This window comes from Alosa pseudoharengus, unplaced genomic scaffold, assembly GCF_046254945.1.
Source record: "Alosa pseudoharengus isolate Yale_2024_CS ecotype anadromous, Long Island Sound unplaced genomic scaffold, YU_APseudo_1.1 YU_APseudo_1.1_scf_1, whole genome shotgun sequence".
Classification (NCBI taxonomy): domain Eukaryota; kingdom Metazoa; phylum Chordata; class Actinopteri; order Clupeiformes; family Clupeidae; genus Alosa; species Alosa pseudoharengus.
The window spans coordinates 46,148,740-46,175,678 of record NW_027468564.1 but is presented as its reverse complement, the minus strand read 5'-3'; the positions used below and the strand labels follow the sequence as shown (position 1 = coordinate 46,175,678).

At 43.2% G+C, this 26,939-nt stretch overlaps 3 protein-coding genes across 4 annotated transcripts; 2 read left to right on the top strand and 1 right to left on the bottom strand.

The window, feature by feature from the left end:
- Positions 1–150: 150 nt before the first annotated feature.
- Positions 151–18,282, bottom strand: dpcd (deleted in primary ciliary dyskinesia homolog (mouse)). Of its 2 annotated transcripts, XM_076289989.1 has the most exons (7): positions 18,211–18,282; positions 2,391–2,442; positions 2,112–2,192; positions 1,881–2,002; positions 1,355–1,488; positions 996–1,098; positions 151–688 (listed from the first exon to the last, which is right to left on the bottom strand). In XM_076289989.1, the coding sequence occupies exons 1-7, from the start codon at positions 18,241–18,243 to the stop codon at positions 584–586; spliced, it is 630 nt and encodes a 209-aa protein (XP_076146104.1). In that variant the 5' UTR covers positions 18,244–18,282; the 3' UTR covers positions 151–583. The 2 variants fall into 2 exon arrangements, with proteins under 2 accessions (XP_076146104.1, XP_076146105.1); XM_076289990.1 differs by lacking the exon at positions 18,211–18,282 and having other exon boundaries at positions 2,391–2,658.
- On the top strand, positions 2,747–9,615 carry poll (polymerase (DNA directed), lambda). The gene is made up of 9 exons (XM_076289986.1): positions 2,747–2,807; positions 3,187–3,327; positions 3,547–3,844; positions 4,063–4,180; positions 4,401–4,754; positions 5,098–5,271; positions 5,999–6,127; positions 7,401–7,569; positions 8,846–9,615. Exons 2-9 carry the CDS (start codon positions 3,219–3,221, stop codon positions 9,205–9,207), a joined length of 1,713 nt encoding a protein of 570 aa, XP_076146101.1. The 5' UTR covers positions 2,747–2,807; positions 3,187–3,218; the 3' UTR covers positions 9,208–9,615.
- Positions 9,755–24,775, top strand: wbp1lb (WW domain binding protein 1-like b). Its single transcript, XM_076289987.1, has 4 exons — positions 9,755–10,219; positions 15,547–15,649; positions 17,438–17,599; positions 21,129–24,775. Exons 1-4 carry the CDS (start codon positions 10,103–10,105, stop codon positions 21,998–22,000), a joined length of 1,254 nt encoding a protein of 417 aa, XP_076146102.1. The 5' UTR covers positions 9,755–10,102; the 3' UTR covers positions 22,001–24,775.
- Positions 24,776–26,939: the final 2,164 nt, after the last annotated feature.

The following is a 26,939-nucleotide window of genomic DNA, read 5'->3' as shown; positions in this document are numbered from 1 at the left end:
ATGCACTCTAGGACGCTGTGTGGCTCTCTCAATAGCAACCAATGGTTAAAGTGCACTGGAGAAAACCTGGGAGGAGAATGCAAGTGACTTTAAGAGAGGGCTGGAGGTTTGGGGCATGGGGAATAAACTGAATAAAGCTGCAGCTGTTGATAAGGTACAGTTTGTCATATTTATTCCTTAACTCATACACAAGCCTCAAGCAATCCATTCAGGCATGTTCTAGTTCAGTTCTGGTTGAGCTAAGACGCAAAACAAAGCACTAATTAAATGACAGCTTGTAATAAATGAACTGAACTTAATGAAAATGCAATAATTCATTGAATAAACACACACCTTTCACTTCAATCTATGAAATATTCAATATCCCAAAATTCACATTTCTAGTGAAACAAAATGGCATTGGACCATTCAAACATTAATCTTACAGTTTTTTTCAGGCACTTCTGAAATATTCCACTATATTCCTCCCAGAAACTGGTGATTGGAAGTTCTCTATCTCTATTAGCAGAACACAACAGGCCAGGGTTCTTTTCTTGAGCACCAAACAACGTGGGGTGAGTGAAGAAGACGGATCCTTGGATCCTCACTGGGTTTTGCAGTCGATGTCTCCTTCATTCGATCCCTTCAGCTTCTTCAACTCCTTCATCAGCTCCTGCTCCAGGCTTAGAATCTCCTTGGGCTTCTTGTACTGCAACAAAACAAGAGAATATTTTTCACAGCCAAGCAAGTACTGATTACACCAATATGCAAGAGAAACAATATTGACAAGCACCAGAGCTGGACCTTAGACCACCTATTTCTGTCAGGTGTGCCTTCTCAGAGCACCAAAACATGTTTGTGGCTATGTATGTAGGTATAGATGGTTGGTAGCACTGGCAATGTCCGAGGACGGAGCAGAGCAAATTTCTGAAAGCAGGTCCCGAGGTGACTTAAACTGACGATCAACGCGTTGTTGGCATGAGTGTAGCTGATGGCGGAGTCCTGAGGTAACTTACACTGACGATCAACGTGTTGTTGGCATGAGTGTAGCTGATGGCGGAGTCCTCAAGAGGAAGCTGACAGCGGTCTAAATCTGGAATGGTGAACTTCTTGTAATACCTGTGAAGTAATGGAGGGATGAACACAAGGCAAGAGTTCCAAACGACTTTGTCCGGTGGTCTAGCAGTGCCACCTGCTGGACAAGCTGAAAACCACAGAGCATAAACAAAGTCTAGCGTGAAACATACAGCTGTGCAACATTAATATCGTGTTATTTCCATTTCCATGTTACATTTATCTGCAGTGTTGTGAAATGTTAAGGCTCAAAAGTTAGTGTGCATTGTAACATGCAACTATTATTTTCTGAAGAATTTACTTCTTGTTGGAAGTTCTTATTGTGCAGACACGTTCCACAGATTCTACTGTCAGACTGTAGACTTCTTTAGGGTATGGAAGATTCCGGACTCTCCATTGAAAACTGCTTTTTGTGTCCTTGCGTAGGAATACAGGCTGAGAAAAATGAAACATAAATCCCATTGTAAGGAAATATAACGTAAAGTACGGAAAGTATAATGATGGTTAAGGCTGTCTGGCCTTATTGACTGATTGCAATACTAACGTAGGGAAAGAAATGACAGAGGTTTTAAATGAAAAGTACATTACATTTGCATTTATTCATTTGGCAGACACTTTTATCCAAAGCGACTTACAGCAAATGAATAACATTCAATGTACAGTGCAGGGGAGACCATAGCTTACTACTGCATCTGTCAATACTATTACTAAAGCATAGGAGTGCCTACATTATAAGTACTATTCAAAGTGTGGTAGGACAGAGGTAGAAGGAGGTAGAGGGAAGAGAGAGGAGGGAAAGTATCAATGTATTAATGATTGGTAATTACATTGGAGCTGCTTTCCCTGATTGTATCTTGCTCCCCTTGAATTGGTGATGGCTGGGGGTCGCCGACTTCGACTTGCCACGCTCCATGTCCACCCAGGGTAGTTTTCAGGCGCCACTTTCTGACTGAAGTAGAAGAGACAAACAGATTTTTTTCCTTTTCTTTTACAGAGCTAGAAGCTAACGTTAACGTTTATAGCCACCCATCGCAAACTCATGCACTGACAAGACTTACGTATGAGCTCGTCGGTTTTCATGTCATATTCCTCTGCCATCTCTTTCCCATCACCAAACAGATAATGAACTTTCCTTTTTCCTTGAATATAGCAAAACATTCATTTATAAAATAGTAATTAACTGGCGTGTTGTGCGCTACTTCACACAGCAGCAGCCCTGTGGATAAGTTAACCTAGCTAACATGATCCTAGCGTTTATACACATAAAGCTAAAAGCTCATATTCAGTAGGATGATATCATGCACACAGTCGAAATCTGAACAGAAACATTGACTTACCATCGCTTATCATTGCGGTTTTCTTCGATGCTTTTAGTTGGTCTATCCAGCTCTGCACAGCCATAACGAAATGTCTCAAATTCCTCAAACTAAATGGGTTTCTATGACAACAGCTTTATAAACACTTCAATTTCATGGAAGTTAAGACAGCGAACAACATTCCCAACATAGCTAGCAATACCTTGTCTTATAAATGACCTAAAAGTATGCCATAAACATAAAGCATTATGTGTGAACCATCCCAGAAATCATCCTCATGTTTTGATATTTGGCGTTGCTACTTTTATTGCGCGTGTTGGTTGGTTCAGAGGTTCCACGTGTGACCCGGAAGTAGTACTTTTTTTTAACTAACAGAGCTCCACCAGAGCCCGTCTGGCTGTCTGGCTCCACAGTGTATTTTATCGTGGGTCAGTGTTGGTGAGTAAACGTTTGCATTGCTGATTACGCTTGACCAAAAATCTAATTGAGACTGCGTTTTGGCACACGGCATGATCTTTGTAAAACATCCGTCGTTCTATGGGCATGACCGCCTTCCAGTCTTCATTGAACAATTTTACCTAGCTTTGACTAACGTTAATGTATCCTACATATGTACAATCTTTGTGTATGCTAACTTAAACACTTAACATTACGTTAGGGCCCACTAATAAGTTGCTCTTGGTCACCCATACAATTATATGTGACTGATCAAAGTTAGTGTGAGCACACTGTTTGTGTACATTGACGTTAACGTTAGATGTCGGTGGTGGCACAGTTAAATTATTATTAGAACATGGATGTTATTTTCGTGTTTCAGAAGTGTCTACAGGGTCTCCATGTCTTGGCAAAATGGAGGCCCACGGTATTTTAAAAGCCTTTCCAAAAGTGAAGCGATCAAAGGTCGCCGAGACCAAGGGTGCACCTCCACCCAAGAAGAAGTCCGATGAAATTGTAACAGGTAAAAGCTTGTGTGTGTGTGTGTGTGTGTGTGTGTGTGTGTGTGTGTTATTGTGAGTGTGTGTTATTGTGTGTGTGTGTGTGTGTGTGTGTGTGTGTGTGTGTGTGTTATTGTGAGTGTGTGTGAAATAGAGATAGAAAGGGAGTTGTGAAAGATGTCCTTAAACCGTCTACTTCTTGAACAACCTCAGCTTTCATGTTTCTTCGCTCATGCTTGCAGGCACTGGGTTCCAAGGTGTCTCCATATACATCCTTCCAGCTGGCATTGGGAAAGCCAGATGTGAGATCTTCCAGAGACAGATCACCCAGAATGGGGGAAAGATTGAGCAAGCGCTATGCCCTGGTGTGACCCATGTCATTGTGGAGGATACCATGGACTGTGAGCGAGCTTTGAGGCTGCTGAAACAAGACACCTTGCCTTTCTCAGTCAAATTGGTGAAGTGTTCTTGGCTGAGCATGTGCATATCTGAAAAACGGTTACTGGACACTACAGCCCACTGTCTTCTTCTTCCAGACAGGTATTACACTGTAACACTGGCTCGGTTTCTGCCAGAAACCTTACATTTCTCCTTGTGTGACTGTAAAGTTAATCTTCATAGTCTCAGAAGTATAACTTAAGGAATGCCTTGAACTGTGGATATTATTTCTGTGTAGCTTAGTGTTGCTGGTAATCACTTTTTAACAATGGGGATTGTCTTCAATCCTCATGTGTAAGCATCTGTGCCTTGTTTTGCAGGGACATGCAAGACAATAAAAGCAAGGCAAAAGAAGACCCTGTTAAAAACAACGCTACCAAAGAAGATGTGACACAACAGCATGACTTCCAATCAGTGCATGAAGACCCAGCGGATACGGTAAAGCGGGAACTCTGGGACATGGGCATCACATTAAAAGGAATGCAACTACTTTTTGTAATTTGTAGTGATGTTACAGGGAAGTCTGAATTGTCACATAGCACACAGTGAGTAGTACATGCTGAACTGAATATGCGGATGCTAGCAAAAATTGAACAACTTGCGGTTATCAACGGAGCTGCAGAAACAAGTGATGTGGCCCTCTCTCTTGTGCCTCCAGACGACGCAAACACAAACGCAGGAACGTAAGGACAACTACAGGGATGAGGATGGCGTGTCCCAAAATGACCTGGATGCACTGATGGGTGGCCATCACCCTACAGAGGGTCCCTTGAGCCCACTGGACACCACGGGTGCTACCGCCCCTGCCACTCCACAGCCCAGCCTGCCTGGGAAGTGGGTGTGTGCCCAGTCTTCCGTCACCAAGGGCAACAACCACAACAAGCACCTGACAGACAAGCTAGAGCCTCTGGCCAAGGCCTACACACACAAGGGGGACAGGTGGCGCGCCCTGGGCTACTCCAAAGCCGTCAACGCCCTGAAGAGTTACCACAAGCCAGTCACGTCTTATGAGGTGCGTGCTGCTGTTGTGTGATTTGGCCAGTGCTATTTTATTATTTATTTATTTTTTGTCCTGGGGTACGTTGTACATCACAGTGCTTTGTTGCAAAAATGCAGCTCCATTTCCAAACGGGTCCCCACATGTTTTTGTATATAAAAACAATGACTGCAGTGAGATTTTCAGTGATTGATAGCTTGCTTGCTATTTAGGGGTCACCAAGCTATGATTATGTGCCAAATTGTTTTATAAACATCTGCCCAGAATTTTCCAATTGTTCCATCCATTACTCTGTGCCAGCAGGTATAACGCAATGCCTTGTTGTCCTGACATTTGTTTATTCCTTGTCTGTCGAAAGGAGGCGTGTCAGATCCCAGGCATCGGCCACAAAATGGCTGACAAGATTATGGAGATCATGGAGAGTGGACACCTGCGCAAGCTGGACCACATGGGGGACGACGTGCCCGTGCTAGAACTGTTCACCAACATCTGGGGCGTGGGAGCCAAAACCGCACACCTGTGGTACCAGATGGTGAGACACAGGGCCCACCCCACTACACACCTGATGCTGTTTATGAGTGTGCTGTAGTGGTATAGTTTGTTTATTTGTTTATTTATTTGTTGATGCAGTAAGTCTATTGGACAAAATTTAAAAAATGTCCTGATGAGCATTTGCCTTTATGGCTCGTCAGGAAATGTTTTCAATTTTGTCCAATCTACTTACTGCAGAAACAGACAGACAAATAAATAAATAAATAAATAAACAAACAAACAAACTATACTACTACAGCACACACTGCGATGCCGACTGTCTGTTGAGTCCTGTTGAGTCGCCTTGTATTACCTGTGTGAGCTGCCGATGTTTATCAACCTGCCAAACGTTGTCAGACAGTCAGATATTTCAGGGGAATCTTTGCATCTTCATTTAGTGTATCAGGTTTAATGACATAAAACCCCAGAAACAGATTTGTTGCTTTTGTACACTTACGTTCTGTCTCTTTTATTTTCCCAAACATAGCCTAGAAAAGTCTTTCATAGCAATTAACGGCAGAATAAATGAGCTGCATATAGTCATTCTGAAATAAATGTGCGAAACATTATTTGTGTGTTTAGCTCAACTGCTTGAGTCACTTGTGGTCCTCACTGTTTTCAGTTTAAATTATTAGAACAGCTGCAGTTGTGATAAATATGTGTTGAGTAAAAAAACAGCTCTTCCACTTCTACTACTTTTCATTTTTGCTTCAAATTTATTTTCTCAGGGGTTTCGCACCTTGGATGACATCCGTACCAAAGCAACTTTAAATCACACGCAGCAAATTGGCCTGAAACACTACGACGACTTTCTGGATCGAATGCCACGCGAAGAAGCAGCTGCCATCGAGAAGACGGTACACTGTTTACTCTGACTGAGCGCCTACCTAAATAATTAACACGCCGTAAACAGCTTACAAATGATATAAGCTTATAACAATATTCCAATGAAAGAGCAACCAATAAATATTCTATGGTATCCACATCAATTTTAACTCCCGCCATTAGATTTATGTCCTCGCTGTTAAATCATGAAGGACAAGGCATCTTCTCCTGGAATTCGTCACACTAATAAGTAAAAAGCAAAGCTTGTAAGCCCGAGCAGGACATTAAAATAAACAGGGCATGAACACAAGTTTGCGTTGGCCCCCAGCACATTGTCAATCTTCCTCCTTCCGTGGTTGATGGAGAAAGCAGAGCTGTGTGTGTGTGTGTGTGTGTGTGTGTGTGTGTGTGTGTGTGTGTGTGTGTGTGTGTGTGTGTGTGTGTGTGTGTGTGTGTGTGTGTGTGTGTGTGTGTGTGTGTGTGTGGTTTGGACAAGGGGGAGTTGGGGTTGGAGGTGGACTGGGGAAGGAGGAGGAGGAGCGCTCCTGACGCTTGGCGCGGCATAAGTCGGCCAGCGTGCGCGCGGATACCTTCGGTCATTTTCGCGGGACTTGGGAACAGGGCCAGTTGTTTTTCTTGCCGGGGGTACGGCTGCTTTCCCTTCTCGGCCTCCCCTGGCGGACCCCGCTTGGAGATAGAAAGAGCAGATCGAGGAGATGACTGTAGCATGTGTCCCCCTCCGGCCTGTCAGCAGTGATATGTGGAGCATGTAACCACTCTGTCTCGAATGAGTTAAGTGCCTAATTGTCGGAATGCAAGGTAGACGCAGGAGAAACACACAAGAGAGAGGGAGAGAGTGGGAGAGGGAAGGAGGAAGGGGAGAGAGATAGGGATTAATCTGGGGGTGGGGGGGGGGGCTGTGGTAAAGGAAAAAGAAGAACGAGAGTGTGAGAGGGAGAAAGAAAACATAGTCAACCCTCATTTGATTTTCGAAGTCTTCAGACCTGTGGAGGGGAAGTTTTTGGAGGTAACAGTAAGAAGCAAGGCCAGGGGACTAGATGAGATTTCCAACACCATCTCACTTCTCAGGGACCTTTTCTGCCTCTGTTTGCATCTAATGTATTACTGCACATGGACACTGTATTAACTTCCCTAAGATTGTCCAGCGTTCGTGATGGTCTTGCGTTTTCACTCATTCTGCCTGTGTGTTTGTTCTCTCTCTCTCTCTCTCTCTCTCTCTCTCTCTCTGTCTTTTTCTCTCTCTCTCTCTCTCTCTCTCTCATCCTTCTTCCCTCCATCCGGCAGGTCCGGGATGCCGCTCATGTTGTAGGCCCAGGCCTGGTGTCGGTGGCCTGTGGCTCCTACCGTCGAGGAAAGGCCACGTGCGGAGACGTGGATGTCCTCATCACTCACCCGGACGGAAAGTCTCACAGGGGCATCTTCAGTAAAGTCCTGCACATCCTGCATCAGAGTGGTACGGCCAGATCCAGAGTCTCGGACGGCCCCGGCTATTTAAGGGAGAATTCCGGCACATACATCTCACATACATCTCCGTTTCTCAAGGTCACCGAGTACTGTTGGTACAAAAGAAAAAAATAAAACAATCGGTTCTACCTAGCTCCAGTTGCAGCCAACAGCTGCCAGGGAGCTACAGTGCTACACTCTAGGGGCATATTCATGAGCCCCCATTTTCATGCCCCCAGTGTAGCACTTTTTTGTCCCGTACCGACTCAGTGACCTCGAGAAACAGAGATCTATGTGAAAATCGCCATCGAGTTCTCCTTTTAGCATTGTCTATGCTTGGGTGGACTGTTGTGTTGGTCTCTTTATTTGTATGTCTTTTTCTCGTCTTTATCTCTGCTACAAGGTATAATTGCTGTAATTTATTTTGAGAACACTTAGCCCCAATCACATTTCTCATTCTTACTTCTTCCCCTTCCCCTTTGAGTATGCCTTCCTCTTGTCCCTCGAAACTGAGTGGCAAGGCATGAGGGTGAAAATATTCCCCTTGGAAATGAGACAGCACTAGCCTACCATAGGGGGAAAGCCCAGGCGATTGAAATACTTTTTAATTAAACGTAATTTACAAAGAGATTGTACCACACTGAAAGCTAAACTAGCAGTCTACGTGTTTATCTAGAGTCTCAGATCTTTGCTGCAGACTACATTAAAGATAGAGGCTGTGGTTCTAATCCAATTAAGTGTTCAGCAAATTACCTCTCATGGTCCTCCCGGTGTACATTCAGTTTTTGAAAAAACAAACAAACAAAAAACAAACTGTACGTACACAGTTTTGTCTTCCTTTAATAAGAGACAAACCTAGTGGTTTCATTCTACCGAGTCATTAACAATTCAATGAACATGCAGTGTCAGGCGCATGTGAGGGAGGGGTTTAATTTCACTGTTGAAGTAAAATATTGTCACTTTTTGCCAGACTCATAGAAACACATAGAAATACATCTCCCTAACCACAAACTACTCTTTGGTTGATCACAATATTCACTTTCTCAACACTGGGAATATATATCTGGATATGTGTTAGGGATTTGTTGGCATTCCATACAAACGAAAAAGCCATTTTTAATTTAAACATAATTGAATAATTTATTAATATTGTTTTTTCTCCTGTCATAGTATATTATAATCACATGTTCTACTGATTCCAGAGGAAGGCAAAAACTCCTCCTTGGAAACTGATTGATAATACATTTTTTTATGGTATTTTTGTTTTTATATCCACTTTTTTTTAGGCTTTCTCACGGACGACCTGGTGAGCAACGAGGACAATGGTGAGCAGAAGAAGTACATGGGCGTGTGCCGGTTGCCCGGCTCCAGGCAGCGGCACCGGCGCCTGGATGTGATCGTGGTGCCGCACAGCGAGTTCGCCTGCGCGCTGCTATACTTTACGGGCTCGGCCCATTTCAACCGTTCCATGCGGGCCCTCGCCAAGACCAAGCACATGAGCCTGTCCGAGCACGCGCTCAACTGCAATGTGGTCCGGCAGGGCACTGCCAAGGTGGGAGTGGGCAGCCCACTGCCCACACACAGCGAGAAGGACGTCTTCACCCACCTGGGTGTTCCATACAGGGAACCCCATGAGAGAGACTGGTAGTGTGATGATGGGATTTGGGGAAGAGGGATTTTTTTTCCTGAATCGGGACTTCTGTGGAGATATTTTAAGGTTTCTTTGGGAAATGATCCGTGTTGGTATGTGACGTGTGTGTTCCTATTTAAGATGATGTTGGTAACAGTTAAGGGATACTGAGGACTTTTGAGAAACTGAGAGGAGTGCACAACAAACCATCATGTTGAGTTTTTTTCTCAGTTTTCCACAAAACATTTGCAGGGGAATGTGTATTGGTAAATTTTTAACACTGTTCAGCGCAAGAATGTAGATTAAGAACCTAGCTGTCATGGTTTATGACCATGAAGTTGATATCTATATTTTTAAAACTGTATGCATGTCTTAAATTGAGTGTATGTAGATTGTTTGCTGCTTATACCTGAAGTACAAGTAAAAAAGAAACTGCAAAAAAGCTTATTCATATTTTAGATTACTTATTCTTGTCACATTTTTTTCTACTGAAGTTCAGTGTGGCCACTGACCACCTGTTTGATTGTGTTCAACGGTGGCCGCGCACTGTTTCGTTGGTGAAGCATTGTTCCTATACAACTGGGAGCAACGCTTGATTGGCTGGGTGTCCTCCAGCTGATTACTTTTGCCCAATCCCAGAGCAGAGCGCTTAGTGGGCGGACAGAAACACAAGTTGTTCCCATCACGTTGTGCACATGGAGAAGGATGTGACTTCGCCACACCCAGCTGATCCAGCGTTCTAGTTTGAAGGCGCAGCTTGTGTAACAGCTGGAACAGCCAGTGGAACCGGCGGCAATTAGCTGAGCGAAGGTTGTGTCTCCTTCAGCGGGCCAATTATGTGCAACTAAGAAGGCGGCGCATGCTGGACGGCCTGTTTGAGTTGTGATAGTGGTCGACTGAACAACTCCGTTCTATGTCGACTGTCGACACTCAGGCTAGCCGACGGAGGCCGAATGTGTCCACTTTGAAAATGGGTTTGTTTCTTTACGTAGCTGGTCCTGTCAAGCCTACTGAGGTCACAATCAACGAGGTAAGTGCACTTGATGGTTTCTGAGTGGTCAGAATTTTTTACTGACGCGCGCACCCCTCTATGTACAGCTTTCATCCTGAAGAAGTCTAGTTAAAGTTTATCTCAATGTTCCAGACGATTAGCTTGTTTACATAGCTAGCACAACAGCTCACAGTCAGTCGCAGTAAACTTGTTACATTAGTTATCAGGCTGATATTGTGTGGAACTCATCAGCTGAGAGACCACTATGGTTGCTAACCATACACAAAAGTAAAGTTGTGTTTGTTCTTGCAGTTTTGTGTTTGCAGTGAGGGATCTTGGTGCACGTTATCTGTGGACAAATTAATTGTTAGCCCAGAATTTCAGCAGGTTTCTACATTGCTTAAACTCTAAAGTGAAGGAGCATAACGTTTTACATTTAGATAACTTTGCTGTCCGACACCGACCTGTTGAGGCGACCCAACATGTGTGAACGAATTGAATCGACTGTTTGAATGCGAGCACGCGGTTGTTGTTTTTTTTATCACTGCATGTCACACTATCTCAAACATCTAGGCTACATAGGTAGGTCCCTGTAAGACTGAAGTAATCAGTTCAGTTTCGGTGTAGCACGTTTCAACGAGGGTTCTGATCCAGGGGGGGGGGGGGAGGTAGTGAACTATGTATTGTCTTATCAGTTGGCAAGTCCCTTGCACGACACAATGCATTGTACACATTTGACGGGTCCAGTAAGGTCAGACACATGTGGCGTTTAACTTACGTAATGTATGGATGATATATGTTGCAGATGTAGAGTCCAAGTGACAGCTGAGCAGGCAGCTAACGTGTTTGATTACAATATAGCCGGGCATAGCAGCCTACTTTGGCAGCACGCTCAGTTACATGATAGACCTACGAATCATTCAATATTTGTTGTACACACTGTCCATAGAACATGCAACATGAGCAGAATGTTAATGTTCAGCTAAAAGGTTGTATTGAAATGAGTGTGAACTGAATCATCACTGGGATACTTAGGCAAAACAGATGCACGTGGACATTCTAATCCTTTAGTTTAAATGGACAAAGAGCAGAAGTGATCAGACTTGTTTAGTTTTTAGTTTAGAAAACTGTTTTTAAGATGATGGTAACTGGTGATTGGTGTAACTTGTCCATCCATAGAACAGGATGAGCCACTAGCCTTCTGTATCACACTCCTGTCTGTAGGCTATCAAGCTTCTCTTGTCTGTTCCAAAGTCGAAGTGATTAATGATAGTGTAGGGCCTAGTGTTTTTTCCCCCCTTGGTAGAGAAGAGCTGTTTGTGGCCTTTATCTGTATCCTTTATCCAATTATCTACACTCACCATGTGTGTCTTTCACGTTTATAATATAAATGTTTGTTGTTGTTTATTTATTGGATTCAACTTTGGGATATGCTACTACATATTACAATGTAAAAAATTGAACAAAACTGAACAAGGCAGCTGTTGTCTATTCCATACCAGTTTTTCTCACATATAACCAGTAGTGTAGTCTAGTTAGTTGTAGTGGGTATACTGTGTAGTGGGTATACTGTGATCAACCCCAAATGTTAATACCTATCCTTGCCTATTTTAAGTGGGTATACTGAGATGGTGATGCTTTTTAAGTGGGTACTGTGTAGTCCTAACACGTAGACTACACCACTGCATATAACCAGAGACTGCATAGGTAGGCTAAAAAGTGTAGGTCCCCCTGTTTGCATTTGAGTTCTTAATGAAAGTTGAAAGGTAGAACTGAAACATTCTGTACACCTAAAATGTCCCACGGCACACTAATGTCCTGTGTGAAGAAAAAATAAACATACCATAGCCTAAAATTTCAAATAATACACAAATATTGCCTTATTTTGGCTTCTATGCAAGACCTGCTCAATAAAACAAGCGCCCTCTGTTTCATTTGTAGGTGACTATATCTAATTTAATTGTTGTTATGAACTGGATATGTGATGATTCTGTGAATACTGGATATGGGGCTCCCGTTGTACAATGCCTGCATACCACAAATAGTGCAATCATACAATCAATGAGAGCATGTGGTTATAAATTCTTTGACGCAACAGTTGCTTTTCTGGACCAGTGAGTGACATCTGGGTAATTGTCTGCAGCTCACCTGATGATCTCTCACGGCACACTAGTTGAAAAACACTGGTGTAAGACATCTGAACAAAATGAGTCAGATTCACCTTAACAATTTTTTAGACTTTTGTGTGATTTTGTCATTTTTGTGGCAAACAGATAATAAGTGGAGTGGGTTGGAGAGTCTACAAAATATAAAAAGAGCAACCTGATTAACTTGATAAACAAAAAACTGTGTTATATTCCTTCTTTATTTGTATTACCACAATATTAATGTAATAATTAAATTATCTCGCCAATTGTCAATTCCGATATATCGTGACACCAAGTCTTCACCCCAAACTGCGCACCCAGTTTAAACCTCAGCAGGATTTAAGCTGTAGAGCCAAACCTCCAAAAATGTATTTGCAGGTTGTCAACAGTGTTTCATCGGCTTGCAAGCAAATCCATGCATGCATCCTCCAGTTTTCTGTTGCCATTAGTTTATCCATGAAATACCTGAGCTATTCAGATGAATACCCATGAAAAGGTTTCTTCATACAAGATATATGAGTCATAATCCTATGTGGGTGGATGGCTGGTGGAGACTTACTGAGTGAGTGGAGGAGGCAGTGACGGCTGTCCACTTCAGACCAATTAAACTGAGAGGAGTTGGGATCAGATAAGGGGATTAAATGCTTCTTAATACCATATCGAATGCAGCCACAAATGCCCAAAGTGCTTAGCTGTCTTGGCTAAGGGGGAACAATGTGGAACAGTTAAGGCACCCATATTGGGAGTGTGTTTGGTATCTCCCCATTTGAGCAGTGTCTCATAAGGGTTTTGGGTAGGTTGAAGTCATTGAGAAGATGATGATGATCCTCTGGCAGGGTAATGCAACACACTGCCATCTCAAAAACCAGAGAAGAAGAGGTGCTTGTCTTCTGTCAGTCTTTGTTTATCAGCTGAGAGGTTTTGTCTGCCTTAGCGGCTTAACACTATCTGTGGGTGCCTGTGTTTAGAGTGAGAGGGCAGATATTTAGAAAGAAGCTCACTCAGAAAATAAGTCTAATTAGACCCAGCAGTCGGTACGAATGAATAGTGTTATCATTTTTTTTTAATCATGTAGATCATGTAAATCTATCACGTAGAGCACTGAGCTGTTAATGTGTATGAAAACCAAGAAATGGGCTAACCGTTCAATTTGGAGAGCAGTCCTGAACTTCAATACAAGACAAGACAGGATCAGAAACAGATTTGAACAGCACACAGAGCATTAACCATAGGGGTTTTGTGTGTGTGTGTGTGTGTGTTTACTAGTGTGTACAGGTCAGGTTGGGGGTTAGCTTTGCCCACTGGGGGTTATAAACCTACCTGAAGGAAGACCTTGACCTCTCTGGGTTAGTATAGAATTGTGTAGAATTGTCATTGTATGACATTGAGTGCCTCAGAAAAGGCTGCTGCACAACACACACACAAACACACTCCTACCCTGCTGTGGTGTGGCCATCTGTAGGGGACCGTGGTTGTTGTGTTGTGTAAACAGGAGTGTGTTTGTGTTTGCTTTTGTACAGGCACACCAGCGTGAGTGTGTGTGCCATGCTGAACTGAGTCGATGTGAGAAAGAAAAAAAAAACAGTTTGAGAGGAGAGGACGGAAGAGAACAAAATGTTTTGTTTTGTGTGTGTGTGTGTTTTATATGGTTAGTGAGAGAGTGGTGTGGTGTGGTCTAGCTGGAGAAGGGCTTTGTTTCGCTGGCCTGACTGTACATTGTGTGTGTGTTTGAGTCTGTGTGTGAGAGAGAGAGTGTGTATGTGAGTGATCGAGAGATTGAGAGTATAAAAAAGATACAGGGTAACACAGGAATGGCAAGCCTCATAACACACACCCTGAACAGTTGACACATACACACACACACACACACACAAGCTCTGAATACAGAGCGAGCACCTTATTATAAAGTGCCCATACTCATGGCTCACTCTACAATGCTGGCTGGAAAATTCCGCTGAGCAATCCCAAGAGAGAGAGAGAGAGAGATAGAGAGACTTTCTTTTCCCCCCTTGGCATTGTGACCCTGCTGTATAGAAGAACCACACTGGATTGAGGAGCAGCTGATCAGCATGTCGCTCCATCTGGGCACATGGCCGGTAGAGGACTAACATCTACTCTTTTACCATGTAATGATTAACTGACATTCAGAGAAATGCATTGAGAGGGAGAGATAAACTATACTAGGTTGTTTTAAAGCACTCTTTTGTTTTAAAAGGTGAGTGTATGACCCTGCTTTGAACAGCCCTCTGGGACAGCCTCTGAGACAGCTTGGACTTTCTGTGTTTTTCCATGATAAGCTGGAGCTGCTTTAGTCATAGTCAGAAGTTTCCTGTCTAGTTTGAAAAGTGAAGGGAAATCTTGTCATTGTTTACTCGTCTATGGACCATACTCTCTGTGTTGTCTGCCCCCCCTCCCCCCCTCCTGTTCTCCGCTGATCTGACTCAAGCAATCAGCATTTAGGGCAAGTTTTCTTTCACCTTATCTGATCCTTGGCCTCAGCTGTTTGTTGTGCAGTGGCCTGAGGCCACGGGAGGGGTTTGGCTGTTTGCATTGTGCTCTAAATGGGTTTGTGAGGCAACACTTCACAACACTGATGCAACGCGAACCACAGAAGCCGAGGAGTTTGACACGGGTCAGCAGGTTGGGTTTGAACTGGGGCGAGCTTTAGCTTGACTGACTCCTTCGTGTGACGTCTGGACTAGGAGATAATCATTTAATTTAATCTTTTTTTGGGGGGAGGGGTGGAAAGTGGTGGTTTTGGTGAGGGTGTGGGGGGAGAGGATCAGAGCTTTGATGTTTATCTAAACAGTCTGCCTCCCCCCTTTGGAACAGCTGGGACACTGCTGTCTCATGAGGGCAGGGACTCTCGTGGGGGGTGACGCTCCTTGGGTTTAATACAGTTGGGTTGAAATACGTGAGGACACCCCTTACTTCATTGTTATTTAAGAAAATGTGTTCTCGATCTCATTGTGTTTGTACATGGTGCATAAGTGACATTCATATGTGAGAGGTATGATACATCCAAGCTGACCCTTAAATCATAGGATGGGATCTGGATCTAGATACAATCAAATTATTGATTAATTGAACTATCTCACAATTAGGACTGTTTCATATGATTTCAAACTGTTAAATGCAGCTGATAGAATGTTTTCTCTTCCATTTTTCCCCACACACCTGCTCTCTCTCTCTCTCTCTGTCTCTCTCTGTCTCTCTCAGAATGTAATACACTGTGAGGGCCTGAACAACCAGAGCTATGTGTGTGAAGTGGGCCACTGCTGCGGCAACACGCAGTGCTGCAGCTACTACTACGAACTCTGGTGTAAGTGCTCATCATCCCTCTCTCTTCCTCATCATCCCTCTCTCTCCCTTATCATCCCTCTCTCTTCCTCATCATCCCTCTCTCTCCCTTATCATCCTTCTCTCTTCGTCATCATCCCTCTCTCTCCCTTATCATCCTTCTCTCTTCGTCATCATCCCTCTCTCTCCCTTATCATCCTTCTCTCCCTTATCATCCTTCTCTTCCTTATCATCCCTCTCTCTCCCTTATCATCCTTCTCTTCCTCATCCTCCCTCTCTCTCCCTTATCATCCTTCTCTTCCTCATCCTCCCTCTCTTCAATTTGAACGTGGTTCAACTTTCAAAGCGTAACACGAGCATAGTCAATTGTCAGTTTAGGCAATAGAACGTAGACCGTTTGTGTTACTTAGGAACGAGATATAGTGTAACTTATTATGGTCTGAGCGTTGCGTTACGCTATACCGCTGACGCTTCGTTATTTCCAGTGTGATCCGTGCCTTAAGGCGATGATACATTGGGAAACCACATAACTCGTTCCGTTTATTTTGATTGAATGATCATGACGGATTGCTTACTGATAATTCAAGTTCTCCAGAAAAGAAAATGTTGCCCAATATCAATGGGAACATGCCAGAACCACAACAATGAGGAACACTGCCCTGCAGCACTGCAGAGATAGTTGCCCAATGTGTCCTCAGATTTAGCGTAGCCATGGCCGTGATCAAGGATTCAACTCCCAACGAGTGATTGCGATAATCTTCCCGCAGGCCTCTTCTGAATTTGGTTTGAGAGAAAAATAAATAAATTACATTTGAATTTAGAGGTCCTGTTGTTCTCCATTGTTGGAGGGGAAGAGGGCAGCTGGATGTAGGCAGGGAGCATTTGACAGATTAAGACCATTACACTGAGTAACTCACAGCTCATAGGTATTCGATGTTTTAGATCTTCTAGTCTGTTAACTACTGACCCTATTATTCTGTTTACTGGTGATACACCCTCCCAGTAGAGCCGTAGTGGTCTCCTTTCACGTGTTGCGCAATGTTTCCCATACATTGACTTATTTGTGGCGGCCCACCACAATATCAACACTGACCACCACACAATGGTTTTCTATGTTGTACTACTTAAATTGGATGAAATCCTTTCATTGTATAGCTATGTGCACCTTTGCACAGCCTCTCCTTGTGTCTCTTTTCATCAACAAACCTGCATGCACGTTTAAAGAAAACATTGAAATTTGTTCAGAACTGTGAACACCCCCCGTCACCAATCACCACAAATAGAATTCAATTGTGTGGGGAACACTCTTCCGTCAGCATTCTCATATGCCTCTGAATGGGAACATTAAACCACCAACATGTCAGCATCCACTTTGTCTTAGCCATATTGCCCAGATACCATCCCTGAATGGGGGAGAGAAAAAACTTGACTAGATGTTGGTGTCCACTTTTGTTTGTGTTGGGCAGGGTTCTGTGTATTCAGTCATTTACAGACATTGACTACAAATGTTAATGTTTATTGAAAGAGCATCTTGTCAGAAGATCTAAGGACTGCATAGCGTATTTGAATAGCAGGATTCCATGCCATTGCGACCTTTTTTGTTTAGGATGGACAACATTGTGTAATCAGTGAACTGCAGACACCAGCATAACCGCTGAGATATTGCTTAAAAGTATAAAAGAGTCATCTGATTGACCCCGAAGACTACATAGCATATCTTCATAGCTTACATCCATGAGAAGCGTACATGTGGGAGGAAAGCTCCTTTATTTAGTCTTTGTTTGTTTAGTTTGTTTGTTTGTTTGCGCAGGGTTCTGGTTGGTGTGGGCCATTATCTTCATCCTAAGCTGCTGTTGTGTGTGCCACCACCGCCGCACCAAGCACCGGCTGCAGCAGCAGCAACGCCAGCACGAGATCAACCTCATCGCCTACCGGGAGGCCCACAACTACAACTCCATGCCCTTCTACCTAAGTAGGAACGCATACGGCTCAGAGACACACTCTCTCTCTCTCACTCACTCACTCACTCACACACACACACTCTCTCTCTCTCTCTCTCTCTCTCTCTCTCTCTCTTTCTCTCTCTCTCTCATCCCTCTGTTTCCATTTGTACTAATGTAACTGCTACCCACAACTACAATTCCATGCCCTTCTACCTAAGTAGGAACGCATACGGCTCAGAGGCACTCTCTCTCTCTCTCTCTCTCTCTCTCTCTTTATCTCTCTGGCTGTGTCTCCGCATACTTCCGTCAGTTCACTGCTAGTGTGCACTGAGTGATGGTTAGTATTGTCCCAATATCTGCACTTTATACTTAGTATAGTATAGTATTTGAAGTGTGCAAGTAGGCAGTTTGAGACACAGCCTCTCTCTCACTCGTCCTTCTGTTTCCCTCTGTACTAATGTAACTGCTACTCCACAACTACAACTTCATGCCTTTCTACTGGTGAATAAGGCTCAGAGACACTCTCTCTTTCTCTCTCTCTCACTCATCGAGTTACTAGTATAACTGTTAAGTGAACTCCAGGGTCACCATGTCTTACTGTTTATGTGTATGAGGGTTAAAAAATGTATTCGAAACTCACCAGGCTTGTGTGGAAGGTCTGAAGACTCTCCATGTATGGGCACGCTGGTTGAAAACTGTGCTGACTGCGTCTTTTGACTTCATTCCATTTCCTGAATTTGCTTGCTACTGGTCTTACGAAACCCATGTGAGTGTCACAATGTATGTCTGGAGACAAGATCTGGAGTCTGGTCTAAGTGTGGGTGAAAACAATTAGCGTGCTTAGTTAATTTAAAACACTAAACTAATAGATTATCTTGTGAAGGTGGAGTAGCAATGATGCATATAAAGACTGAACAAACTAGTGCTTTTGTCAAGCTGCCGGTGAATTTTAGATATGCTTGTTCTAGTGATGACTCTCAAAAACATTGTAGTGGAAAATGGATGTGGAGTTGTATGTGATCTTGTCAAACAGTCATAAGTGTTATCTGGCCCCAAGAGACCTAGCATACAGTCATCACAACGTGATCAATCAGATCCTTGATTCCAGTCACAGGACTTCAAGAGGCGACATCTGGAGTTTGGTCTCAATGTGGTCGACAATGAGTGGTGCAAGTAGTTAATCCGTAAAACTTTAAACCAATTCAAACTGGTGGAGCATATTCAAACAGAAAGGGTAGTGGTGCTTTTGTCAAGTTCGGTGGGTTGGTTGTTTTGTGAAATAAATAATTGATCGGTTTGATTTTTATTTCTTTTTAAATGAAAAGCTGTTGGGTTGGTTGAGACTGATCCCCGGTACCCCCCACATGGCAATGCCGTCTCCAAGACAACCTGTCCAACTTGTGCTCTCAAGGAAATGTTCTAAAACTCAGGAGACTTAACTAACGGTCATTGACACCTAATAACTCTAAACCCCTGTGTGCTCTCCTCCTCATTCCACACAGGCTTATCTCTTCATAAGTGAACTGACCCCAGATTTGCAGTGAAAAGATATCGCATGTCTATGTCTCCTGCAAGAGTTCATGAAAGAGGGGACATTTGACACCTTTGAGGGTTTGAATGTAACAGGCGACTGTGTCTGAACCTTGTCTCAAAAGGCTTTGTGGAGTTTCCTCTCTTTTCGCCGTGACAAACTGGGATATTTTTAACAAACTGGGACATGTTTAATGTCCCATTCTGTCCCAGTGTGGTGTAAACTGCGTTTGTTTGAGATCACTTCCCTTTCTTCCCCTTTTTGTTCCTTTCCAAATGATACCGAAAAGCCCAGTTTTCCGTCACTGCCACTGCCAGGCGTTGACCGCGTGCCAAAGACCTTGCACAGTGGGCACAACTGGCATCTTGTTTTCAGTCGGTTTGTTCAGTCGTTGTTTCTGACTTCCGCGACCTCCACTAAGCTGGTTTCCTCACCAGAGCGAGCCTTGGTTTAGCCGGCCTGTTTCCTTCCTCTATGCAAGCTGCTGCCCGGTGGTCACACGACCAGTGTGGCCTTGCAATGGTTTTGTCTTTGTCCTCGCTGACTTTTAAAGTCATGGGACCGATGTGATTCTTTTTTTTTTGTGACTGATGTGATTTCCTGACAAGGCTTATCATTTAGAAAGTGTATGAGGTTTTTGATTTGTGGAATTGTAAGTAACATGCAGGGGGTAATGCTTGTTTTTTTGTTAAATGGTCAATGTTTGTTCCGTGTTCTACTGAGCCTGTGGTTTGAAAAGGTATCAATGACACTCTTAACTAATATCCTTACACCAAACAACTTTGACAAGATTTGGGAAAGACTCTTAAAAGATGCTCGGGAGTCTTTTAACTCATGCCCCCTATTCAAGCTTTACTCAAAAGACTACAATCTTTCAAGGATCTTTCCCAAATCTCGTCAGAGTTGTTTGGTGTAAGGAGGCCATTAGTAATCTGAAGTAGTGCTCTGTAGTAATGAAGACCCCTGTCGAAGTGCGTTTTTGAAGCCCAAGAGTTGTGGGTATAGTGAGGTGAGATAAAGGAGATAAAGGATTTTTAAGGAAGTTAAAGTTAAAGGATTTTTAAAAAAATGGCAGACAAATATATTTTTTGTGAGGTGATAATGAAACTAAAAAATGTATAAAATGTGGCCCCTGTTATACCAAATAGTACTATATGCAAGTTTATGTAGTGCAATCAGAATTTGTGTTAGATTTGGTCATTTAACTGATGCTTTTATTCGAAGTGACTAACAGAGCTTTCAATGTACCATATTATAATCAATAGGCCAAAATCATATGTGTGTTTTTTGGAATATCTGTGCCTGAGGTTCCTAATTCAAGTCCAGTGTAGAACTGAACAAGAGAATCATAAGTTCCTGTGACAGGCTTAATGAGCCTAAATATCTTAAAGATCCAGTATGCTGCTAATAAGGAAATATAATTGTTAATTAGACAAGGCAAACTTCTCCCCATTGTAGAATGTAGATGGCAGGCTTGTGCAAAATTCCAGAATTGAATTGAAACGGGCCCTTAAATTCCAATTCAATTCTTGAATTTCACTTGCATTTCAATTGAGGAAGCAAACAGGAAGCAGAATTGCAATTTGAGTTGTGCACAACCCTGGTAGATGGGGATGCTACAAAGAAGGGAATTCAAACATTGAATTTGGCTGTTTCAGAGAGGGCTGTTTGCTCTCTGATCAATACGAGACTAGTTGGGATGACCAAATGGATGTCTATATATATCCATGTCAACAATAAGAACAAGTAAGAAAAAAGTTAACTTGGTGCACTTCACTGCACTGTGCCAAAGTTCAAGCTGTGATGAAACTATCTCTCTAAATGTGTGTGTAAATTTGTGTTTTGTCAAATGATGTATTGATCAGGAAACTAAATGATTTTAATTTCTTTTTAAAGGAAAAGCTGTTTTTTTTCCCCCTTTTTACCTTTACTATGACTACGTACTATTATTATAAGCATAGTGCAAACACTGCATGCCTACTCTTGGTCTTTCATGTCTGACTCTCAATCCTCTTTTGTGTCTGTAGGGTTCCTCCCCAACTACCTGCTCCCAGACTACGAGGAGGTGGTGAACCGGCCGCCCACCCCTCCTCCCCCCTACAGCGCCCTGCACACGACCGCGGCTGCCCTGCCCAGCGGCGCCCACAGCCCGGGGGACCAGCCCAGTAGCCTCCTGCTGCCCCCGTCCCTCCAGACGTCCCCGCACGCCCCCCCGACCCCGGACGCCCTGCTGTCCTCTTCTCGGCCCAGGCCTGGCCCCGAGGGGATCGGCGACCCTCCGCCGGGCTACCACCAGCACAAGACCCCGGAGGAGGAGGAGCCCGTCGTCATCGGAGGCCTGGAGAAGCGCCGTAGCACAGGCAGCAGCGGCAGTGCCGGGGACCTGCAGAAGGAGCCTCTGCTGGGGGGGGAGATGCAGCAGCCTCCTCCTCCTCCTCCTCCTCCTCCGGGGGTGGGGGGGAAGGAGAGGGGGGGTGGGGGCCGGCACCGGCGTTTCACCGGTGACTCGGGGATCGAGGTGTGCGTGTGCGGACGCGGAGGAGGGGCCGTCGTTGGCGGGGAGCTCGTTAGCGGGGGCGGGGGTCACAGGGGCTCGCTGGAGATCCGCGACCCCAAAGCGGAACTGGAAGGGCTGCTGAGCGCCGAGCAGGAGCGAGACGACGACGACAGCGGCGGCGGCGGCAGCAGCAGCAACGGTAACGGTTTCCCAGACGACTTCTGCGAGGCCTGCAGCCACCGTTGTGACACCGAGGGGCAAGTGGCCGTGGAGAGGAGAGGGGCAGAGAGCAGGGGGGCGTCCCCCTCGTCTCAGCCACACCCGCCCGTGTGCCTCCTCCTCCACACCATCAACGAGCAGGAGACGCCGCCGTGCACTGCAACAGCTGAGCCACACAGCTGAGCACCAGCTCCCTCCATCTGGGACAGAGGGAATGACGGAGAGAGAGAGAGAGAGAGAGTGAGAAAGAGAGAGAGAGTTAAAGAACAGAAGAAGAGCATTCAGTTTGATGCCTGATGTGCAACACATAGTTGTTTTTTTTCTGTGTGCGTGCTTGAACTTGAGTGAGTTTGTGTGTGCGTGTGTGTGTGTATGTGCGCACACAGTTGAAGGATTGTTGCTCGGTTGTTGTCCTTGGGGGTAAGTTGAAGCCTATTTCGTACTGAAGCACCTTCCACTCACTGTGCGTTTGTGTTAATGCCGCAGTGGCCTTTTGATGGTATTTTGGGAGGAGCCTTCTGGCCCTCCTTGCTTTATGTCCGGATTTTGCACCCGACAGTGAGTGTGGTCACTTGTTACACCCTGCCTGGCTCATTTTAAAGGTGAGATGAGCAGACAACAGTGAAGGATCTGAGCAAGACGGCCCTTTTCTGGCTAAATGTCTTCACTGAGACTACAGCGCCATCTGGTGGCTTCACCAGTGACTAATGTTCAGTTCACTTTTTTGGTGTGTGTGTGTGTGTGTGTGTGTGTGTGTGTGTAGCAGGGAGGAGGGGGAGGTGAAGCAGTAAGTCAACATACTACCAGACAAGTGCCTCTTTTTGCAGATGGTGCTTCCTTTTTTTTTTGTTTGTTTGTTTTATACCAAAAGAAGATTGTGTGACCTCATGGTCTTATTTTCGCTTGTTGAACGGAGATCATGAAAATCACGTTAAACCAAAATAACATACATGATTCCTGTTTTTGCACTTGCTTGTTTTCTTGTTGTTTTGTCTTCGTGCATTTCATTCTTTTTTTTTGTCCACCGTGTAATACTACAAATATCTGCACAGTCTTAACCCTCGGCAGGACCCTGCTTAGCTTGCCTCATCACAATTTGTACGAAACAGTCTCTGTGAGGACATTTTGTACACACCACCTCGAATAATGTCTGTACTGATTAAGTGCTTTTGTGGTTTAGCTTCAAGTGCTTTCTTGGCCACGTTGCCACAAAAACCTCACACAGTGCTTTTACGTGAAGACAACCCATATGAAAAATGTCTGTAAAATTCACATATCCATTTATATACAGTATAAATGATAACAGTGTGTTAACACATAAATATGGTCCCTTTCATATATGCTAACATAGAAAATATGTTTTATATATGATCTCTCTTGCATGTTAAAGGGCTTTATGCCATTTCAGTTTGAAATATGCAAGTTCTTTACTAGAATTATCACACAACTATATTTTACATGACATGTGTAATGTATGTTTTTATAGACCTTTTTCCATATGGGTAGTCGCTTGCCCGTCAGACATTGCCATTAGCTTTGCAGTGTATTTGACAGACGTTTTTCCATATGGGAGTGTCTTATACAGGAGATCCAGGTTGTTGTACTGTATGACATGGGGTGAAATGTTTATCCATGGGTGTCAGGAATATCTCAGGTTGACATTACCGAAATAGTCCTTTCTGAATCAGAGTGAACTTGCACGATTGTACCATGTCTTGAGAATTGTTGTTGTTGCGGTGGTATGTCATCACCGATATCACTTGAACACACCTAGTGTCATGATGGAGGAGATGATGATGATGATGATGATGATGATGATGGAGATGATGAGGAGGAGGAGATGGAGGATGCTGACAGTGATGATGATGACGATGATGATTAGGTAAAACTGGGACTGTGTTACAGCCGCCTTATCTGACTCATCCACCACCCCAGATTCTTCGCACACCACAAAGAACCACACCTTTGACACAGCATACCAAAATAACAACCACATTCTGTTCTCAAGATTGGCCTGGCTAAGATAAAAAAAAAAAGAATCCATTTTCATAGTCACTTTTACCTTGTGCACTACATTTCTACTCCGCATGGCAACTGTTGTTAATGGATAGATAGACTTAAACTGACAGTATTTTGTTGACAGTAGTTTTCATTGAGGGGTGTTTGTTTATTTTTATTTTTTTGCTATTGGTCAATATGATTTGCATCATTACCATCTTCATCCTCCTCAACATCTTCTGCAGAGTCACCATCTTGTGTCTTCACATTTAAAAACAGATTACAAAAAACAATGCAGTGATGTCTTTATGCCTGTATGTTGGATACTGTTGGGCTTTTGAAATGCAGTTCTCTAAATTTAAGTTCTGTTGTATTAGAGGAGATCTATCCGCCTAATTGTATCACATCTGAGAAGTTGTGTATACATGCTTACCATTTATAGTTTTGTATAGATATAAAGCAAGTCCTTAAATTATTATGGTACATACTATAATTAGTAATCAATGATAAAAGCAGAACTGTGCCTTTGTGAAAATGTATAATGATGTCAATATAAGCTTCAGAACCACTTTTTCTTTTCAATTGTAGATAGTGTTATGATATCTTGGCTGAATCATTTACATAATGATGATTTAGAAATGACTAATTTCTTCAAACAGAAAGGTATTATGTTATTGGTTTTGTAGATCCAAAGCATAAAGCCTATTTTGACATTTCAGATATTGTAATGGCGGTTTAAGGCATTGAAAAAGAAAGGAAAATGTCTACATTTTGCAGTGAGTAGATTTTATTCCACTTTTGTTTTGGAAGGATAAAGACACACATAGGGTCTACTCAAATCTTATGGTGCATCATTATGTCAAAGATTTTCCGCATCCAGATTGTTTGGAATTCAGACAAAGTTCTCGCCAAAATGAATGTCAAGATGTTTAATAAAAAAAAGACATTTAAAAGTCCAAATGAACAGTGTGGGTTCATATGTGTTGTCTTCTGTTGATAGTTTTCTGTGTGTGTGTGCATGTGTGTATCTTATTTGCTATCTGTTTGCTTGTGATCACTGTCAGTCATCGGAAATTCTTATATTTTTGGAAGCAGCAACAATCTGGGTGATAACCGGTCATGCTAATGGAGATGAGTTCAGGTTCTGACTGTACATCTTGTTTGATTTTGTCGGTCACAGCCAGGGGCGTGGGGCTGGGGGTAAAATCACTACTGTTTATAGGGGTCCAAGGGGACAGAGGGCCCTTAAAAAGTCTGGAATATATTTTATTTTACCTGTGTTGAGGAACATGGGGGCCCATCAGCACTGCCTATGCAGGGGCCCAGGATCTTGTGCTACGCCCCTGGTCACAGCATTTAATCAATGTTGTGATAGTTGATAGAGGCTAATTGACAGGGTTGGGTAGTAACTGATTACAAGTAATCTGGATTACGTAATCAGATTACAAAAAACAACTAATCAGACCAGATTACATCGGAAAAAATGTGTAATCAGATTATAGTTATGTTGTCAAAGATCACTTGATTATATTTTGATTGGCTTTAAATACATATAGCTTTACGTCAGGCAGTTAACAGTCGGACAATTGAGATTATTTGGAGTACATGGACACGGAATGGAGAATGTATAATCCAAGTATTTTACCTATAGGCCATCTTGCACCCCCCAACACACACCCGCAAACACACGAGAGTCAAGGGCCTCTTCTATACATTTTTCTCTCTACCAATTAATCTAAAACAGACAAAAGGGTCATGCTCCTACCCCTGAGAACAACGTCACATAATGCAATAGCAATATCAGACATGCTATTCTCTTTACGTAGCCTATTTTAAGTGAGTGTACCATTTTAAAGTAAAAAAAATGTAAAACTTGCTTTAAAATGAAAAAGAAAAGGAATACTGGTGGAGTAATTTTGTGGCAGTGTCTATTTTTTATTTAAAGCTGCAGTTGGCAAGATTTTTTTGATCATATTCACTGAAACCGACACTATGCTCCGACAGAACAACACATCAGCCGGTTTTAGAAAAAAAAAACTGCACTTCTACCTCCACCTAGAGCCTGCAATCAGAGCAGGGCTGTGTGAGATCTGACTGTCAATCACAGTCTGGTGCAGTCTGGAGCGATGAGAGGGTGCTCGGTGGTAGTGGGGGAGGGGCATGAGAGTTGTAAACATTCAACATTTTGGCTAAGCACCCTCAGTCTGTCAGACTTGCCAACTGCAGCTTTAATGTATTTAATTTTTGAGTCCTTTATTTTGAAGTAATCCAAAAGTACTCAGATTACATTATTTTTGTAATCTAATGAATTACATTACTGATTACAGATATTGGCGTGTTGTCTGTGTTCTAATGGATAGTATTTCAAAGTAAATCTGACCCAACACTGATAATTGAGAGTAAGAGTTTAAAACGGTACTGAACCAGTTTTTTATGTTTATTCCAACAGGAATCCACACGATTCCATCCACATGACGTAGGCTATAGGTATATTAGAGAATGAAGGCTACATTTAGGAAAGTGTGAGATTTTAAGACGGAGCACAGTGAGGCCATCAGAATGAATCAATCAAGACATGTCAGTGTATACATTAGATTACATTTCCTGTTTCCAGTTAACTTCTGTGGAAAAGCACAAAGTCAGGGACAGAAGTAGCATAGAAATCTAGACGCACCCTAGCGGCAGCAAATTACATTTGCTGCTAGTGGGCTAGGACAGAAGCAAATTGTGCAGATAAAAGAGTCAGCAATGACATGTGACCATTATAGCCCAGGGGTGTCAAACGGGCCCGGGGGCCAGATCAGGCCCGCCAGCAGGTTTTATACCCCCCCCCCCCCCCCCCCAGATGTTTTAGGTAGGAAGGGAAAATTAGAAAAAAAAAATATTCACTTCCTCAACAATGTGTAATAAGCATTATCTCTATGATATGATAAATTGATTAAACCTATACAAACCATCCTCAAGAAGGAAGAAGCAGACAAAACTAACATGGATGTAGGGCATTTCAAGTGAGAAAGAGCAGTATATGACAGCAGTACATTATTTGTACTTGATTCACATATTGGCTACAGTGTCCATTTTTTAACTCCTTTATTTCATCAGTCTATATTCCCCTTTACTCCAA

Coding starts and splice junctions, on each gene's coding strand:
- wbp1lb (XM_076289987.1), top strand. CDS start 10,103: ATGTCGACTGTCGACACTCAGGCTAGCCGACGGAGGCCGAATGTGTCC. Junction 10,220..15,546: donor CTGAGGTCACAATCAACGAG/GTAAGTGCACTT, acceptor TGTCTCTCTCAG/AATGTAATACACTGTGAGGG. Junction 17,600..21,128: donor CTCCATGCCCTTCTACCTAA/GTAGGAACGCAT, acceptor TTGTGTCTGTAG/GGTTCCTCCCCAACTACCTG.
- dpcd (XM_076289989.1), bottom strand. CDS start 18,243: ATGGAGAGTCTTCAGACCTTCCACACAAGCCTG. Junction 2,443..18,210: donor AGACCTTCCACACAAGCCTG/GTGAGTTTCGAA, acceptor ATGGCTGTGCAG/AGCTGGATAGACCAACTAAA. Junction 1,099..1,354: donor ATAAGAACTTCCAACAAGAA/GTAAATTCTTCA, acceptor ATTACTTCACAG/GTATTACAAGAAGTTCACCA.
- poll (XM_076289986.1), top strand. CDS start 3,219: ATGGAGGCCCACGGTATTTTAAAAGCCTTTCCAAAAGTGAAGCGATCA. Junction 3,328..3,546: donor GTCCGATGAAATTGTAACAG/GTAAAAGCTTGT, acceptor TCATGCTTGCAG/GCACTGGGTTCCAAGGTGTC. Junction 3,845..4,062: donor TGTCTTCTTCTTCCAGACAG/GTATTACACTGT, acceptor CTTGTTTTGCAG/GGACATGCAAGACAATAAAA.